The sequence below is a fragment of the Muntiacus reevesi genome, chromosome 13 (assembly GCF_963930625.1).
Source record: "Muntiacus reevesi chromosome 13, mMunRee1.1, whole genome shotgun sequence".
Classification (NCBI taxonomy): Eukaryota; Metazoa; Chordata; class Mammalia; order Artiodactyla; family Cervidae; genus Muntiacus; species Muntiacus reevesi.
This window is the reverse complement of record NC_089261.1, coordinates 22,636,356-22,653,381: the sequence shown is the minus strand read 5'-3', so window position 1 is coordinate 22,653,381 and position 17,026 is coordinate 22,636,356. Positions and strand designations below refer to the sequence as shown.

General features: G+C 51.2%; 1 protein-coding gene across 2 annotated transcripts in view; it reads right to left on the bottom strand.

Annotated features, from left to right (window-relative positions):
* The window catches only part of AACS (acetoacetyl-CoA synthetase), a 52,263-nt gene that overhangs the window by 11,338 nt on the left and 23,899 nt on the right, over window positions 1-17,026 (bottom strand). For both annotated transcript variants that reach the window (XM_065904470.1, XM_065904471.1), the window contains exons 6-12: window positions 16,127-16,241; window positions 15,845-15,926; window positions 11,829-11,976; window positions 7,433-7,513; window positions 6,243-6,367; window positions 1,660-1,724; window positions 1,413-1,535 (exon numbers count right to left, since the gene is read on the bottom strand). In XM_065904470.1, coding sequence (XP_065760542.1) covers window positions 1,413-1,535; window positions 1,660-1,724; window positions 6,243-6,367; window positions 7,433-7,513; window positions 11,829-11,976; window positions 15,845-15,926; window positions 16,127-16,241 — 739 coding nt within the window. The remainder of the gene's footprint in view (window positions 1-1,412; window positions 1,536-1,659; window positions 1,725-6,242; window positions 6,368-7,432; window positions 7,514-11,828; window positions 11,977-15,844; window positions 15,927-16,126; window positions 16,242-17,026) is intronic.

Genomic DNA, 17,026 nt, shown 5'->3' with positions numbered 1-17,026 from the left:
GAGGGTGCCATCAGAGTGCCTGAAAGGCACTCTGGGTGCCATCAGGAGGGAATGGCATTAACCCCCAGACCTGGACAATCCTCCCCTTGACAACTGTCCCCTAGGGCGGGCACCAGGGAAGGGCAGGGCCCCACGTGATTGCAGGGCAGGATGTCCTGAGGGCAGAGACACGCAAGAGGCCCACCCAGGTGTACAATGGAGGCAGATGGCAGCCCAGAGAGGAAAGTGGGGAGGGTGTGAGTGGGGGTCACCCAAGGAGCGCCCAACTCTGTCCCTTCCTAGACTCGACGATCCAGACACTGGTGTCCACTCTCCCCTTCATGTCTGTTTGTATCCCTAAAAAGATAGCCTTATGATTTAAAAAGTAATTTTTCCTTAATCAATGCTCTATGTATATGGATGGGGTGGGGCAGGGGGTTTCAAAACCAACTAAAATGATTTGCTGAATTAATTCAGCAGAATTAATTCAGGTAGAGAATCAAAGTGTGAGGTCCTTCCTGTAAACTCCTGACACCTCGAGTCACTGGCTGATGCTTTTCACAAAAACGGGGAATCGTGTTCACTGTAGTGACCAGCAGGTTGAACCAGCCCCCAGGGCCCCAAGGAGGCACAAGGGCGTGAGCAGAGGTGTTGCTTCCTCTGCTTCAGGACGAGAGCTGGGTTCACCGGACAGGGGTGGGAGGACCGACTGAGATCCGAACAGGCATGCTGCCCCGAGACGGGCTGGGCTGGCCTGGGAAGACGACCCTGCGCCCACACGACCACCGCACCCCTGCCCACCAGGTGGGATCTGGGGAGGACCAGGGGATGGGATGGAGATGGTGGAGAAACTCTGGCTCTGGGACAACAGAACCAGGTCTGAATCCCACACTGGAACTTCCCTGGTGGTTCAGTGGCTAAGAGTCTGCACTTCCAGTGCAGGGGCCTCAGGTTCGATCCCAGGCCAGGGAACTAGATCCTGCATATGCTGCAACTAACACCCAGCACAGCCAAATTAATAAATTTTTGCTTTTTTTTAAATCCCACTCTGTACCCTTGCTAGCAGGTGGTCTTGGGTCAGTCACTTAGCACGCCCAAATTTCATTTTCTCTTTTGTAAAGAAAATAGGCTCTACCAAAATCAGTCATTTAGGGTCTAAGGTTACAACCGATGCGAGGTGCGTGTGTATATTCCTCACCCTGACAAAGGATCAGGAACTGCTAACTCCACGTCTGCAGCTTCTCCCTGGAACATAACTAGCAAGGATCAGCAACATCACCCGAGCACACTCTGCTGACTGTTTATCCCAACAGATTCAAGCTGGGTGGCTTGCTGGGTCAGAGGGTAAGCACCCTGAGCGGCCAAGCCTGGCCCCCAAGTCCTCTGATCCTTCCAGAACCCTCCCTACGGCACAGGCGCACACTGGGTCATACCTGAGATGGAGCCCAGCAGGACGCTGCTCTTGATGCACCTGTAGACGTAGTCGTAGCTCTGGGCTTTCAGTGGGGAGCCGGTGGACAGGATCGTGTGCAGTGTCTGGAGACTGTGGGTTTCCACTACAGCCAGAAGCACCGAGAGATTAGAGCCAAATCGGACGCCCTCTGCTGGCTTGCAGGAAGTGGGTAACACAGCGGATCTGATTTCATCTCCAGGGACAGATGCGCAGGGAGGCAAGCTTACCTGGCCTCATGTCTTTCTCTTCGAGCACAGCCAGCCACTTAGCACCCGTTCCAAGGATGGTGATGCTGACGGAAAGAAAACACCAGAAACCCGTCAAGGCTCTTCCATATTGCAGGTAACCAAAGTTTTCTCCTATTAGTGACCCATTTAGAACAAGGCTGCAAAATCCAAGACACATCATTTTTCTGGGTTAAACTGATACTTAGTATTTAGCTGAAAGCAAGTTACAATACCTGTTACTCTGAGGCCGGCAATGACAGGTCTGCAGAGCACTCGGGCTCTCATTAACCTTTGGCTCTACTTAAAACAACTGTTTGTACATAAACCCACCATCTTTGGGGACACTTCCCTGGTGGTCTAGTGGTTAAGAATCTGCCTTCCAGTGCAGGGGACAACAGTTCAATCCCCGGTCAGGGAACTAAGACTTCACATGCTGCACGGCAACTAAGCCTGTACCTCACAACTAGAGAAGCCTATGTGCTGCAAGGCCCTGAAAAAAAAAAAAATCCCTATCTTCCCAACTGTAGGATGATCTATTTCAGAGATCAAAGGAGGTCACAGAATCAAAACCCCTCAAATTCTGAGCTCACAAGATAATTTTCCAGGGAAGTAGAGAGGGCTGCAGGAGCTTTTGTTAGAAGAGGTGCCATGCTTGGAATTGCTGACTCATCTTCTTCCCTTAAATCAACTTGTATTTGTATGAAACTTACAAAACTGCCCCCCTTCTTTTTGAAAGTTTCAATTCTACAGTCCTTTATTCTTTGCTGAGAATGATACATTGTGCGAGTATAAATATTGTATTTTCAAGGAGAGGCTGTTATTTAATGTTCTACTTCCTTCCAGCAAGGCAGCCCTCAACATGAAAGCTCTAGTTTCCTAGGTAAAGGATGTTTTCTCCTGGAGGCCAAAAGAGGTCATAGAATCCAGGTCCCAGGACTTCCCTGACAGTCGAATGGTTAAGACTCCACGCTTCCAGTACAGGGGCAAGGGTTCAATCCCTGGTAGGGGAACTAAGACCCTATGTGCCATGCGGTGTGGCCAAAAAAAAAAAATCCAGGTCTCGCCTCTCCTCTCTGGGCAGTAAAACTGTCCCTTTACACCTGGCTGGCAAGATTCATTCCAAGGAGACAGCCATGCTCTGCTTCATGTTCAGAGGTCGAGACACACAGAATGCTGGGTGACTCAGGGCTCCCTGGGCTGGGAGGTGCAGAATCCATGGGGGCGGGAGGAGGTGAGGGGGGTCTCAAAGTCACTGTCTTTCACACCTCCTGTCCCTTATTCTCTTCACTTCTCGGGGACACCCTGCCACCACCAAAACCTCAGATGCCTCCTGGGTTGCTGCGCCCTAATGATGGCTAATTTGGAAGCTGTGAGGTTGTGGGGAGCAGGAAACATACTCAAGCCCCTCCCCAGCCCCCCACCCCAGCTAATTTCATAAACTCAGATAGTGGGTTTAATTCCAGATCACCTCTGAGGATTAAGGTCTCAGCCACTTCAGGAATATCTGTATTTTAAGAGAAGAACAGGGACCACCTCCAGTCACACGTACAGAGATCTCCAACCACACACAGATTTCAGCTCATCCCCCATCCGCCCCTGCCCAGAAACCGAGGGCCCTCTGTGGTCCTGAAGGGTGTTTAACTCACAGAAGTCCCTGCAAACTGTGACCCTGGTTATGTGTAGAGACTGAGACAGCGTCCCTGGGGCCGGCCCACAGGCCTGCTTGTCTGAAGAAGCGGCGAGGCCTCCCCATCTGTCCCCAGGGCTTGCGTAAGACAGCTTAAAAAACAGAGTCCATAAAGCGCAGGCGCCCTCACGTGGTGCTCAACACTGTGCTTTTAGCTAGTGAAGCTGGGAGTCACCCCACGGGAAACGAGGCTGCTGCCAGCTCGCAGGGTCAGGATCCAAGCCCCAGAACCCTGCAGGGAGCGAGACGCAGACAAGGCGCCACCAGCTCGAGCCCTGTCTCCTCTCAGGTGCCCTCAACTCCACGGTTTTTGGGGGATCATGAGCTCCCTCAACTCAAGTGACCCAGTGGTGTCTCGTTTCACTCAGAAAAAACCACCCTGCAGGTACAGCCCGGAAAACCCTGGGGGCTCAGAATCCCACCCTCACCTCTCAATCACCTCTCATCACCCCTCATCACGGAGCATCACCTCCTGCCCTGCCTCCCATATCCAGACCACAAGGGCCTCCTTCGAGCCTCCCCAACACCCCCATCTTGGTCCCTTCTTTCTGCCCTCGTGGTCTTGGCACGTGCTGTTCCCTCAGCCTGGAACATGGGTCTCCTAGTTCTAAACATGAACTGCCTGCTCAGTTAAAAACCTGGACAAAGACTTCAGAATTCTACCCTAACCCCAATCAGAATATTCCCTGGGCTAGATTCAGGGAGCCTAGAAACACCCCAAAGAGGACAATCCATCCTTTAAAAGAGTCTTGTTCACATCTACAACATGATCACCCAGTTATGAAATGTGTTAGTAAGCCTGTGAGCTGCCACAATGATAATCAACAAAGATTTTGTCTCTAAATGTATGGACATTATTTCCTCCCCTCTCGCCCATGTAGGCAGCCGGAGCACTGGGGTGTACTTCACACACCCCTCACAGGTTGCCAGGTGGCACCTGCCTCGCTGAACCCAGCAAGTCAGCCCTCCCAGCCAGGAGAAAGGGCAGGTCAGAGGGGCCCGGAGGACCACCAAGGCCACAGCTCAGCCAGGGTCCAGGGCACAGATCAAACCAGGATGGAAGGCAGAGGCCCAGCACGTGCTCACTAACAGTCCACAGGGCTGCGAACACAGGCAAACTCGCCTGTGCACACCTGCACACGATCACATGCCAGCTCATATACACTCGCCCACAGACACATGTGCTCTCCCACTCCCACTTACCTAGGCACATGTGTACACATACATGCATATACACAGGCACATACATGCACACCTGCACACAATCAGATGCACACATACACTCATTCACGGACATGCATGCTCACATTCACACTTTCACACTCAAGTGCATATAGTTCACACTTCTGCACATATACACACGTTCACACTCAAGCATATACAGGCACACACTTGTGCACATATACACACACTTTCACACTCAAGTGCATGAGACTCACACTTGTGCACATACACATACTTTTACACTCAAGGGCATATATGCTACACTTGTACAGATATACACACACTTGCATATACTTAAACATATATATGCTCACACTTCTGCACATATACACATTCCCTCATCCACATGTGCACACAAACATACACTTACTCACACTCAAAGCTGGGTCTCCCTGAGTCCTTCAGCCTTCAACTTCATCAGCTCTAAGCCCTAGGGAGGTACATTTGTCCCTCCAATCCCTTCCTGTAACCCACACACACACATCAGAAATGCCTCCACCTGCACCCAGCTTACAGGTATTAAGGGTGAAGATCTTCAAGTCGCCTAAGTTCCCAGGGATTTGATTAACCTTTTGCTGGAAACAATCTCATTAGAAAATAACCTTCCTTGCTCATATCGTGAGCCAAATGTCAGAATTTAAATATTACCTAGGCCAAAGTTATATTTAAAATATTAATGGCCAAGGATTTAAGAACATTTGTGGTTCATTCTGTTCCCCCAGTGTGAGCAGATTCAAACGTAAAGTAATTAGACCATTTCAGAGTGTGGCTGACTTCCGGGCCCCAGGAGCCCTGCCAGCTGCCGTGTTCTCATTCCTGGAAACACGACCATTAGGCCAACAGTGACCACCAACCACAGTGGGGAGAATGCATCAGCCGGTAATGATTAATTCATCAGCCAACAAAGTGCTAACGAACAGGGTCTTCTGAAAGTTTCGAGCAATGACGTTGGGGAGGGGGCTGGAGGATAAATGGGGCCACTTTGCCCTTCCCCTGATGTTCCACTTTAGCTGGCTCTGCCCCTGTCATCAGGATGCCCACCTGTCACCCTGTTAACAGGACTGCGGGGAGGCACTGGCAGCAGGGCATCTGGGCACACTGCTGAGTCCAGGAGGCCCTCGAGGCACTGGCCAGCCCTGAGGGCTCGCAGCAAGGCTGCTGGGAAGGCCGGACACTGGGAACTCTCCAGAGACTGACCTGTCCTTCCCGGGATGAGAGGGTCTACACCATCCCCTGACCAGGTTAGTACGTCAGGCTAGATCACTCTCTGTCTCACCCCCGTATGAAACACAGCTCTAATAAGCCCTTCTTCTGCTTCTCTTCTGAGCTGCTCTGCAAGTTCTTGGAATCCAGAGTTCCAGAAATAAGACCATGTTCCCTCTCCTGGTGTCCGAGGTTTCAGAGCTCACCCCTGGGCCAGGGGTGGGAGGAGGCAGCCTCCTCCTCACTACACAGATCTGACTGGTCAGTCCCTGTTGGGGCGCCCACCCCTTCCCACCCTCCTTGACAACTTCACCTGCCCTCAGCACCAACAGGTCCTCACACAGCCTCCCACCAAGAGGGGGACATGGACAGATCGGGGGCGTGCGGGGAGGGGGGTTGTGAAGCATTCCAGAGATAGCAGCAGACCCTCACAGCGGCCGCTCTGCATCTGAGCATCCCGGGTACTTACCCGATCCTGTCGACCAGATCCCAGAGCACGTTGGGTGTTGGAACCAGAGGGGAGCCATCGTATAGGACCACGGCAGCTCCCGTGGCGAGAGCAGACACCACCCAGTTCCACATCATCCAGCCAACCTGGGGTGGACAGAAAGGAACACGTGTCAACCGAGCACCGGGCGGGCTCCTCTCGGCCCTGTCACTCAGCCTCTCACATCCCTAGAAACCTGCCAATGCCGAGCCAAAGGTGCCAAGAACTGCCTGTCCAAATATGAGATGCCCTGAGCCGGCAACTGCCCAGCAGGAGTTGACGGCATGGATCAACACACACGTGTACACTAAGACATGTTGGAGAACATCTCCTGCAGCCTCGCTGGTGACAGGAGGGACTGAAGGTCACAGAGGTGAGTGGTCACGTGAAGCACACAAGCCAAGAACTGGGTGCTGGAGTGGCCCATCCACGCTGGACATGGGGGACAGGGCCTGGCACCTGCGGCACCCTTCAGCCTCCAGTAAGTCCCTTTCAGTTTGAATGAGTCAGAGTCCCTTTACTGCTCCACAAGGCTGAGGACTGACCAGCCTCATGGCGTCTCTGGTAAGTTCCTGCCCCCCTGCCCCCGGTTGAGCCACAGGTTTCAGTCACATGACTCTCCTCCCCACCTCTACAGGCTCAAGAAACTGAACTAACAGTCAGTCTCCTCTGTTTCTCTGGAATTCCCCAGGGCACCAGGTCTCCCAGCGACAACCAAGGTCAACACAGGAGGACGGGCCAAGGTAAGGAGGGACCTTGGTGCCAATTCAAGGAGGCAGCCACGTGCAGGGAGAAGGCAGTGGCAAAGGGAGAGATGGAGATCGACACGGAAGGATCCCACAGCAGAGGCCACTTGTACATGCAGCCTGGGTTCCGTGCACACAGCCTGGGGTCTCGTGCACACAGCCTGGGTTCCGTGCACACAGCCTGGGTTCCGTGCACACAGCGTGGGGTCCATGCACACAGGCTGGGGTCTCATGCACACAGTCAGGGGTCAGCTGCACACAGCCTGGGGTCTCATGCATGCAGCCTGGGGTCTGGGGCACGCAGCCTGCAGCTTGAGCTGTACTTCTGACTATTGACACATGCAATGGGGGAGAAGTGAAAAGAAGAGTAATGATAAACACCTCCCTACCTGAGTGAACCAGAGCCCGCCCTGAGAGGGCACTCACCGTGGTATAATACAAGATGATGTCACTGCTGGTCATGTTGCCGTGAAGAATGTGTTCCTTCAGGTGCTGGATGAGCGTCCCCTGGGGAGAAGCAAGTGAGCCAAGCAGCTTCCTCCGGGGCACAAAGGCACACACAGAAGAGACGCCTGGCCCCGGAGCAGGAGAGGTCAAGGAAGAGGCAGAGTTCTGACAGCCTTGCCATGATGAGCAATCTCCCATCCCTCTGTCCCCTGAGACTCCCGGAGGACACAAGAGGAAACCCTGACCCTCTCCTGCTGAGCTGCAGGCTCTGAGCGCCAGGTGATCAGGCACCCAGGGGATCTCACACAAGATCCTGACGCTAGACCAGGGACGCAGCCCCTCCAAAAACCCTGAAAAGGCTGGACCACTGCACTCAGTCTGGCCGCAGACAGCATCCGCTGGCCGACAACAATGATAGTCCTAGATGTTTAGGAACCTTTGGGACTCACATATTAAAATAAGCATTGCAACCCTTGTACCCAAGAGAAATAAAAAACCAGTCTTAGGAAACGACCCCTTTGAAGGCACAACAGAAACAATCCTACCCACCAGGGACTTCCCTCGTGACCCAGTGGTAAAGCATCTGCTTTGCAATGCAGGGGACGTGGGTTCAATCCCTGGTCAGGGATCTAAGATCACACATGCCTTGGAGCAACTAGCCAACGTGCCGCAACTCCTGAACCTGCGTGCCACAACTAGAGACCGTGCACCTCATTGAAAAGTTTCCACATGAAGCACGAAGATCCTGCAAGTGACAACTAAGACCCGATGCAGACAAATTAATTAACTTTAAAAAAAAAAAAGAAAGAGACAATCCTGCTCAGCAAATTCTCTAACTCAATGCCAGAGCCCCTATTCCAGAGTCTGTCCTGGACAGCACCCTGTAACCAGGCCCGCAGTGGGGGCAACCTGCCTAGGGATGGGCCACACGGGGGCTGGGTAGATGGTGGTAGAAAGGTTGCCGGGAGGGTTCTCCAAGGCCACCCTCAGTCTACAAGAGCTGAGATCCCTCAGCTTTACCGCACATGCATTGTGGGCTCAGGGGCCCCAACCCAGGACAGGCACAGGCTTCTTTAGAAAATCCCACAATACACATTGTTCTCACTCACAGTGGGTGAATGATCGTGTGGGGACAACACACATTTTGGGAATTCTTCTGATGAACGCCAACTGTTCACAGGGCAAATTCTCAGAAAGGACTGGGAGCTCCCAGGTCAGACAAACCTGAGGCCAATCCCCTTCCCATTTTCCTTTGTACTTAAATCGGCACCTAAGCTTTATCTCTGCCTGAAAGGTATGCCTTTATAAGTCCAGCCTATTCATAACCCATCACATGTTGTTCATTTCCTCAGTACCCCCATTTTTTGTTTGTTTGTTTTTGACCTTGCCACGCAGCTTGTAGTATCTTAGTTTCCTGACCAGGAATTGAACCTGTGCCCCCTTCAGTGGAAGTTCAGAGTCTTAACCACTGGCTCTCCAGGGAAGTCCCATACCCTCACCGTGCGGACAGCACCAAACCGTCCCTTGCTTCTCTCTGTATGAATCTTTTGTTGTTGTTATTGTTCAGTCGCTAAGTCGTGTCTGACTCTTTGCAACCCCATGGAATGCAGCACGACAGTTTTCTTGTCCTTCACTATCTCCCAGAGTTTGCTCAAACTCATGTCCATTGAGTCAGTGATGCCATCCAACCATCTCATCCCCTTCTCCTGCCTTCAATCTTTCCCAGCATCAGGGTCTTTTCCAATGAGTCGGCTCCTTGCCTTAGGCGGCCAAAGTATGGATCTTAATGAGTCAAATTAATAGTTCTTCTCTTAATTTTTAAATATTTATGGCAAGTCTGAACACTTTCCCTGAGGGTCAGGAAATACAAGCAACATGGTTTCCTGGAACTCAGGCAAGAAGACTCATTTTAAAAAAGGAAGAGAAGGAAGCTGTTTTCTGGCTCTTTCATGGGCTTAGAAAACACAAACCAGCAAACCAGGGCCACACCCACTAACGGCCCTGGAGGCACAGTCGGTGCTGGCAGTCTCATCCTGCTGTTTTCAAGTTTCCTCTCCAGATCACTCTTGAAAACAGGCAAGATGCTTAGTCACTTCTCTGGAAGTGCAAGAGCCCAGCAAAGCCAGAATTAAGATAACTTTTCCTGACTTTTCCACACTCTATAAATATACCAGGCACGATGATTTTATGAGCCAACTACATTAGATCTAATATATTTTTATGTTCCACTCCTAAATAAGTGACACTCACTAGGCAAGTAGCACTAAAAATAAGAGTACAGTTGGGCATTTCAGTTTTTCCTAAAATGTGTTGTTTTGCCACATACACCCCGCCCTCGCCTGCAAGGTTTCTAAAAACCCTCATCTCTTTGGCTGGGTATTAGGCTTCTGACCAGGTGGACTGGGGTGCCCCCTCCAGGGGAAGCATGATGCCAGCAGCCACACCTTAGAGTGGGCACTCCAGATTCAGTGAGATGCAACAGGATGGTTTGAGCAACAGGAAGAACTCGCTCCTAGAGGCCACTAGGCTTGGCCAGTGTTGCTTCCAGAAATCAAGGCTTTGGACCCTGATATCCCCTCCCTCCCACCCCAGGGCTTCTGGGAGGTTGCCCGCTGTATATGAACAGGCTGTGTGCATCTGGTGGTTATAATTCATAACCTGCCATCGGACCGTCCGTGGATTCAAATCTAGGTAATGACAAAGCTGTGTTATGTGCTAACTCCTTTCCACATTCTGATGAAGACACTGTGTAAAGAGCTGTGTAAGGAGTTAATGTGATTCCAGTCTAAATGTTTCCTTCCTAAGGCAGGGATTCAAACAGCTTCTAGGTGCAGAGAACATCTGTAAAAGCTAAATGAGCTAGGATAAAAGAAATTTTATACTTCATCTTCAAATACAACCATCTGACCAAGCAAAACTAGAAAACTGCTTGAGAACGTGAGGTCTCTCCACTCAGATAATCCTCGGGCCTCCAGGAGGGGAGGAAGTGAGACTGTTAGGGTGGGCCATCATCCACTGTGACTGATGTTCTCACAAAAAGAGGAAATTCAGACACCAAAGAGACACTGGGGAAGGCAGGGGGAACAACTCCCCCCGTGGTCCAGCTGCTATGATGTTGTGTGCCCCAGTGCAGGGGCCCTGGGTTCAATCCCACTAAGGCCTGTTGCAGCCATATAAATAAACAGTAAATATTTTTTAAAGAGCTCCATCAGGGATGTATATGCACAGAGGAAAGACGATGTGAGGACACAGAGAAGGTGGCCACCTGTGAGCCAAGAAGAGAGGCTCAGAAGGAAGCCACCCTGCCCACACCCTGATCTTGGACGTTCTAGCCTCCAGAACACTGAGGAAGTAAATCTTTGTCGTTTAAGCCCCTCAGGTCCATGCTATTTTGCTAGCACAGACATTTGACTAACACAGCTTGGGAAATCCTTCAATTAGTTGTACTTTGTAATGCAACCTATTAACAGGGAAGAACAAAATCTGATTCCACGATTTCTCTTAAAGTCTGCTCTCCATTGTTTTTGTTACTATAATCACAAAAAAGATGCTGTCTATAACTGTAGCATACATAATGGCTTGCCTTGGGGAACCTGCCCCTCTGCCTGCATGTTAAACTAAAGAGCCCTTGCTCAGCTCACAGGATGACATTCTGACCCAGTCCACCTGGGAAAGGCTGCAGGAAAGAAGAAATTGACACATCCCTTTCCCGAAACTGGCTAAGCCAGGAGATATTTTGCAAGATTTTCAGCCTAATTTTTAGTTTACTTCCTCATCTCCTCCCCCTTCTGTTCTATCAAAGAAACTGCCCTCCAGACCCTGATAACATGGTGTTCTATGGCCCTAGCCCGCTCGGACGCCTGGCTCTCTGAATGAAGTTGCTATTCCGTGCTTCACCGTCTCATCTCCCGATTACTGGACTGTTATGCAGTGAGCAGACTGAGCTTGGATTTGATAACAACCCAGCGTCTTTCAACGTTTTTGACCCCAGTCCACCGTCAGACAGAAGTTTTGCGATGGTGCCCTGCACCTGCCCAGCCATACCTGCACTTACATGACAGTTTGGGGAAACCACACCAACCCCTCCTAAGACCTATTATGTGCTGATATTTCCTGTTCTCATCTATCCTGTTTCCTTCTGTCTAAAATGTAGCAAGACCCATCCACTGGGCTCACGATCCCCTCAGGGATCACTGTGTGCAGAGGGACCAGGGTGGTGCTGCAGAACCCCTGACCCCATGGTGATGGGGTCGCAGCAGCAAGGCCAGCATGCCTCCCTCGTCTCACTTGAGGATGGATCTCCGTGTGGCATCCCACCAGGAAAGCGGGGATGGGGTGCCACCTTCAGCAGCAGGGAGTCCCCGAGCAGACCTACCCCGGCCGAGTGCACCATGCACTTGGGTGCTCCCGTTGTGCCCGACGAAAACATGATGAAGAGCGGGTGGCTGAAGGGCAGCTGCTCGAACTCCAGCTGCGGGGCTTGGCCGCCTTGCCCGGTGGCCAGGAAATCCTCCAGGAACACGCTGTGGGCAGAAAGGCACAGGAGAACAACAGTGAAGGTTCTAGAACGTTGCGGGGTGGGGGCAATCTGCTGAGTCCTCCCATTCGTTCCCCTCCATGTCTACCTGGATGACAGCCTGGACTCTGGGACCCACCTGTCTGAAAGCTTTTGTGAGGGAAGGGAGAGTCAGGGCTCACAGACTATGCTAACTGAAGGAAAATGGAGAGAAATTTTTGCTTTATTAGTGCCACTGACAGGGACCAAGGGCTTTTCTCCCGAGAGTCTAAGTGCTTTAATAGTGAATACAGCGGAGGGGGACCGCTTGCAATTAACACACTGGCTGCTTACGTGCAAATTCTGCGGGGGGGGGGGGCTCTGAACTGATGCTGGAGTCCTCAGAACTCAGGCACCTCCCATTCGCTACTCACCATCTGATTAGCAAATGCCTTGTTCCCCAGGTCCCCCAAGGGAAAGTGAGAGCCAAGTGGGCCTGAATCCTTCCTTCCCCCCACCCCCATCTCCCCAGCCCCTAGGAGAAGGGAGGGGAAGAGGTGACAGGTTTAGAGATCTCTTCTGACATGTAAAGGTCACAGCAAGAAGGTGGGATCAAGGTCCCACACAAGAGTTTCTATGACAGAAATCCTGCCAGACAATGATCCTATTCTCACTGAATCCCTATATCCTGAGGTTTACAATGGCCAGATGCAAACATCTGTCCAGGAACAAGTAAGATTCAGCCCAGCTGTCAGCTCTGGCCTAATAAACAGCCTGCCTTCAGCTGTGCCCCCAAAGCTGACACAAAGCCTCACTGCGTGTGATCAAGGGCCACCGCAGGGGCTGTTTTCTGAGCTTCTGCTCAGGACAGCGGAAGCCGCAAAGCCACGTTGGGAGACAGGTGATTTCTCTCTTTTGAGATCAGCAGGAAAAAAATCAATCCCTGAACCCCAGCCCTGTTACTCCACTGGTGTAGAAGGGAGAGAGGGGAGAGAGAAGAAAACAAACAAAGCTACCGTTTTGACAAATAGAACTTGCTTTCAAGGAAAGGGGAGAACTCAGTTCAACTTGGCTGGCAACAAACTGCCAACAATGATTACTCTGAAATATTTTCAAACGCATGCACACTCAAGTGAAGAACTGTGCTGGCTCGCATGGGAAGGCATCCTTAAATATTGAGCCTGCCTCCTGGGGGAGGCGCAGTCGTTTGAAAAGGGGACTCCAAATAATTCAACTCTGAGCAGTAAATAAGCAGAGTCCTCCTCCAGAGTGTCAGGAAAATTATTCACTGTGGAACCCTCCAGCCAATGAAAGCTCCCACCTCCCATCCGAATCCCATTTATATAAAGGGCCCGATCTAATCAGATGCTTCACACAGAGAGAAACCTCTTCTTTCCACTAGTCTATAAATCACAGTAAATAGTGATGACTTTTGTTGTTTCTTCTAAAAATGAAAAGCCAAAAGGGCGGTCCCGTTACAGGTCTCTGCACACAGGCACAGACATGCTTTCAGTTTATCTATGGCACCCAGCAACTGAAAGCTGGAAAGCAACGGGGCCTGATTCCCAGGGTGGACCGGTGGGGAGGGAGGGCTCTCCGCATTGTCTGGAGCTAAATGAAGTGGTGGCTGTTAATTCTCCCGGATGCTCTCATTTTACACCAATCACCGATAAACATATACAGAAAAATAAAAGCCGGGCCACTGTAGGGCCAGCAAACCATCATGTGATCCTCCTGGCCTCTGTGCATTATGGCTTCATCGATAAAACCAAGGAGGGGGAGGGAGGTGGGAGGGAGGTTTAAGAAGCAGGGGACATACCTATGGCTGATTCATATTGATGTATAACAGAAACCAACACAATATTGTAAAGCAATTATCCTTCAGTTAAAAATAAATAAATTTTTAAAAAGGGAACTAAGGTTGGGTATAATTTATCAAGGTCGGCTGGGTTCCCACAGTCTCGGGGACAAGCCCACGCCCGCGGGCTGGCCTGTTAGGGACCTACACGTCCTGACCCGGGTGCTCCAGAGGACACAGCTCACTCCAGCCTGGGCTGTCACCTGCTCATAATGCCAGACAACATTACTGACAGCTAACTTCATGCACACTGCTAAGCCTAAGAGGAAAGTACTATTATCCCTACTTTACAGATGGGGGAACCCAGACACAGCAAGGTTGATCGCTGGTTCAGGGCCGCACAGCTGACATATGACCCAGAGCCGTCTGGCTGGAGGCCACAGCCTTCAGGGAGACTTTGCTGCAGCTCCTTTCAGCCTCTGGAATCCTGGTACCTGCAGCTGTCCCCCGATCGGGGCCACCTCTCAAGGTCACTTCAGGTGTCGCCTCCCCCAGGTCCCACAAAGAAGCAACTGTGCTCATGTCTCACTTCCTGGCCACTGCCTATCCCCTGATTCAGCGAGCATGGCTGTGTCTACTGGGATCAGTGGTCACAGCTCACCCTTCCTGCAGATGTGCCTTACCCCGGAGCTTGACTGTAAACCTGGGGACAGCACATGAGCTTTATCCTGCTCAGTGCCCGAGGAGGTGCCTGGATAGACCGCTCAGCCATGTCCACCCAAGAGCAAGGCCTCCACACCCCCTCACTCCCTGCACACAGCACACACAGGAACCCCACCTGTGGCTCTGAGGCTGCTCAGAGACTCTTGCCCACAGCCCAGACACAAGGCTAAACGGATAGGTTTACCTGCGCAGGTAAACACGTCTGATCTCAGAAGTCTCTCCTTGAGGCTTTCCTGGCAGTCCAGAGGTTAAGACTCCGCACTTCTACTGCAGGGAGCACGAGTTAGATCCCTGACCCGGCACTAAGATCCCACAAGCCAAGAAGTGTGTGCCAAAAAACCTACCTCTCTTCAGTGATCTCTTTAAGAGAGACGAAAGGTGGACAATAAGACCTTCAGGAAGAACCTCTACCTGGAGCAAATCATAATCCATTTTATTGATGCCTATTCAGAATTAAGGTGCTCACCATTCTATTCAGTGCTCAAGGCCTGAAGTCTTTTAGCTTATGAATGTCAGAAGAGGAAAGGAAGATGCCGTTAACAAGGGGGACAAAAAACAGGTTCTAAAATGAAAAAATATGTATTAAGCATGTGAATGGCAACCCATTCCAGTATTCTTGCCTGAGAATCCCATGCACAGAGGAGCCTGGCGGGGTCCATGGGGTTCCAAAGAGTCAGACACAACTGAGTGACTAACACCAACACCAGCATTCCTTTGTACATATGCATATATATATATACACACACACGCATACACATATACATACAAAGACACCATATACACATACACAAAAGTGCACACGTGTGTGTAAACACATACACACATCCACACACATATGCACATGTGGATATACTTTAGACACTATTCAGAACTGCTGTGGTCAAATGGCCTGGACCCATCCAAGCCCACCACCACTTCCACATCCAAGGGACAAGAGACAGGAAGAGTGAGGATGTCTGGGACAGACTCAGTTCTGCCACTAAGTCACCATGTGGCCCCAAGGGACTCCCTCTGGGGCCTCCGGTGCCCATCTACAGAATGATAATTTTTTGGGGGGCTGCACCAGGTCACAGTTGCAGCACTCAGGACCTTTCCTTGTGCTGCACGGACTCTCTAGTTCTGGCTCGCGGGTTTAGTTGCTTTGCAGCATATGGGGTCTTAGTTCCCAGATCAGGGCTTGAACCCGAGTCCCCAGCACTGTGGGGTGGATTCTTAACCCCACCAGAGAAGTCCCTATGGAATGCCAATTTTTAACAAAGATACCCTGCCTCTCCAAGATGCTCCCCCTCCAACTGGAAAGAGTCACAGAACCTGCTGCCCGGTGGGGCCGTGACTGTTCCATGTGGAATTAGTGATCAGCGTGCGGCTGGCTCACCTATTTGGAATCTTGGAGATGTCTATCTTCTCTCTGGAGGAGATGTAAGGAATCAGTACCACTTTTTTCAGGTCTGGTAGTCCTAAAAGCAGGAGGAGAAGAACACACAAGCTTACAGACCCCGACAAACTTAGTCACTGATCTTTCTCTTTTTTGATGAAATGTAAACAACCTAGGGCTGGAACTGCTCCATTTTTGTAGCTCACAGCTCCCAGGGACTCTTGGGAGCCCTGGGGCGGGACTCTTGCCCCTGCACCCCGCCCCCCACACCAGCCCACGCACCCTTAACGACCCGCTGCAGCTTGTCCATGTGGTTGTGCTCTTTGCCATTGTACACTACGGCCTCCACGGAGAAGATGAGCTTCGGCTGGATCTGAGAAAACCGGTCCAGAACGCCCTGGGGTGGAAGGAGATAGTCATTGTTGTACAACTTCCCTGGAGGTCCCAGGGTTAAGAATCCGCCCTCTGATGCAGGAGACACGAATATGATACCTGGTTATGAGAAGGGGATGACAGAGGAGGAGATGGTTGGATGGCAACACCGACTCAATGGACATGAGCTTGAATATACTCCAGGAGTTGGTGAAGGACAGGGAGGCCTGGCGTGCTGCAGTCCATGGGGTCGCAAAGAGTCAGATATGACTCTGCGACTGAACTGAACCGAACTGATGACCTAAGATCCCACTTGCCCTGGGGCAGCTAAGACCACCCGCTGCAAACAACTGAGTCTGCAGAACATAAGCCCTACCCCACCCCACCCGTGCAAAAAGAAACTCCATTAATGCTCAAGGAAACATCATTGCTCATCCAAAAGGCAAAATCTCCCAGCAGCCCATGGGACCACTGTATCTTCAGGGAAAGAAAAGGGAGCATGACCACCACGCCAGTCATGTCCCTGTATTCCCATCACCTGGAGGCCAAGAAAGACAGCCAAGCAAACCAGACACGCACACAAGACAGGGTCATCACTTCACAGAAAGCATCAATGCAAAGAACACCAGATGGACTCACAGACACACACTGAGTCTATCAAATGGGAAAACAACATGGTGTTTGCACCACCACAATGGTTCCCCACTTTACAGAAAGAACCTTCCAACATGGCTCCTCTGGCGTATGTGAGGGAAGGCTCACCTCCCCAAAAGGAAGCTCTGTATGCAAAGCGGTCCCACAGTTTGGTTC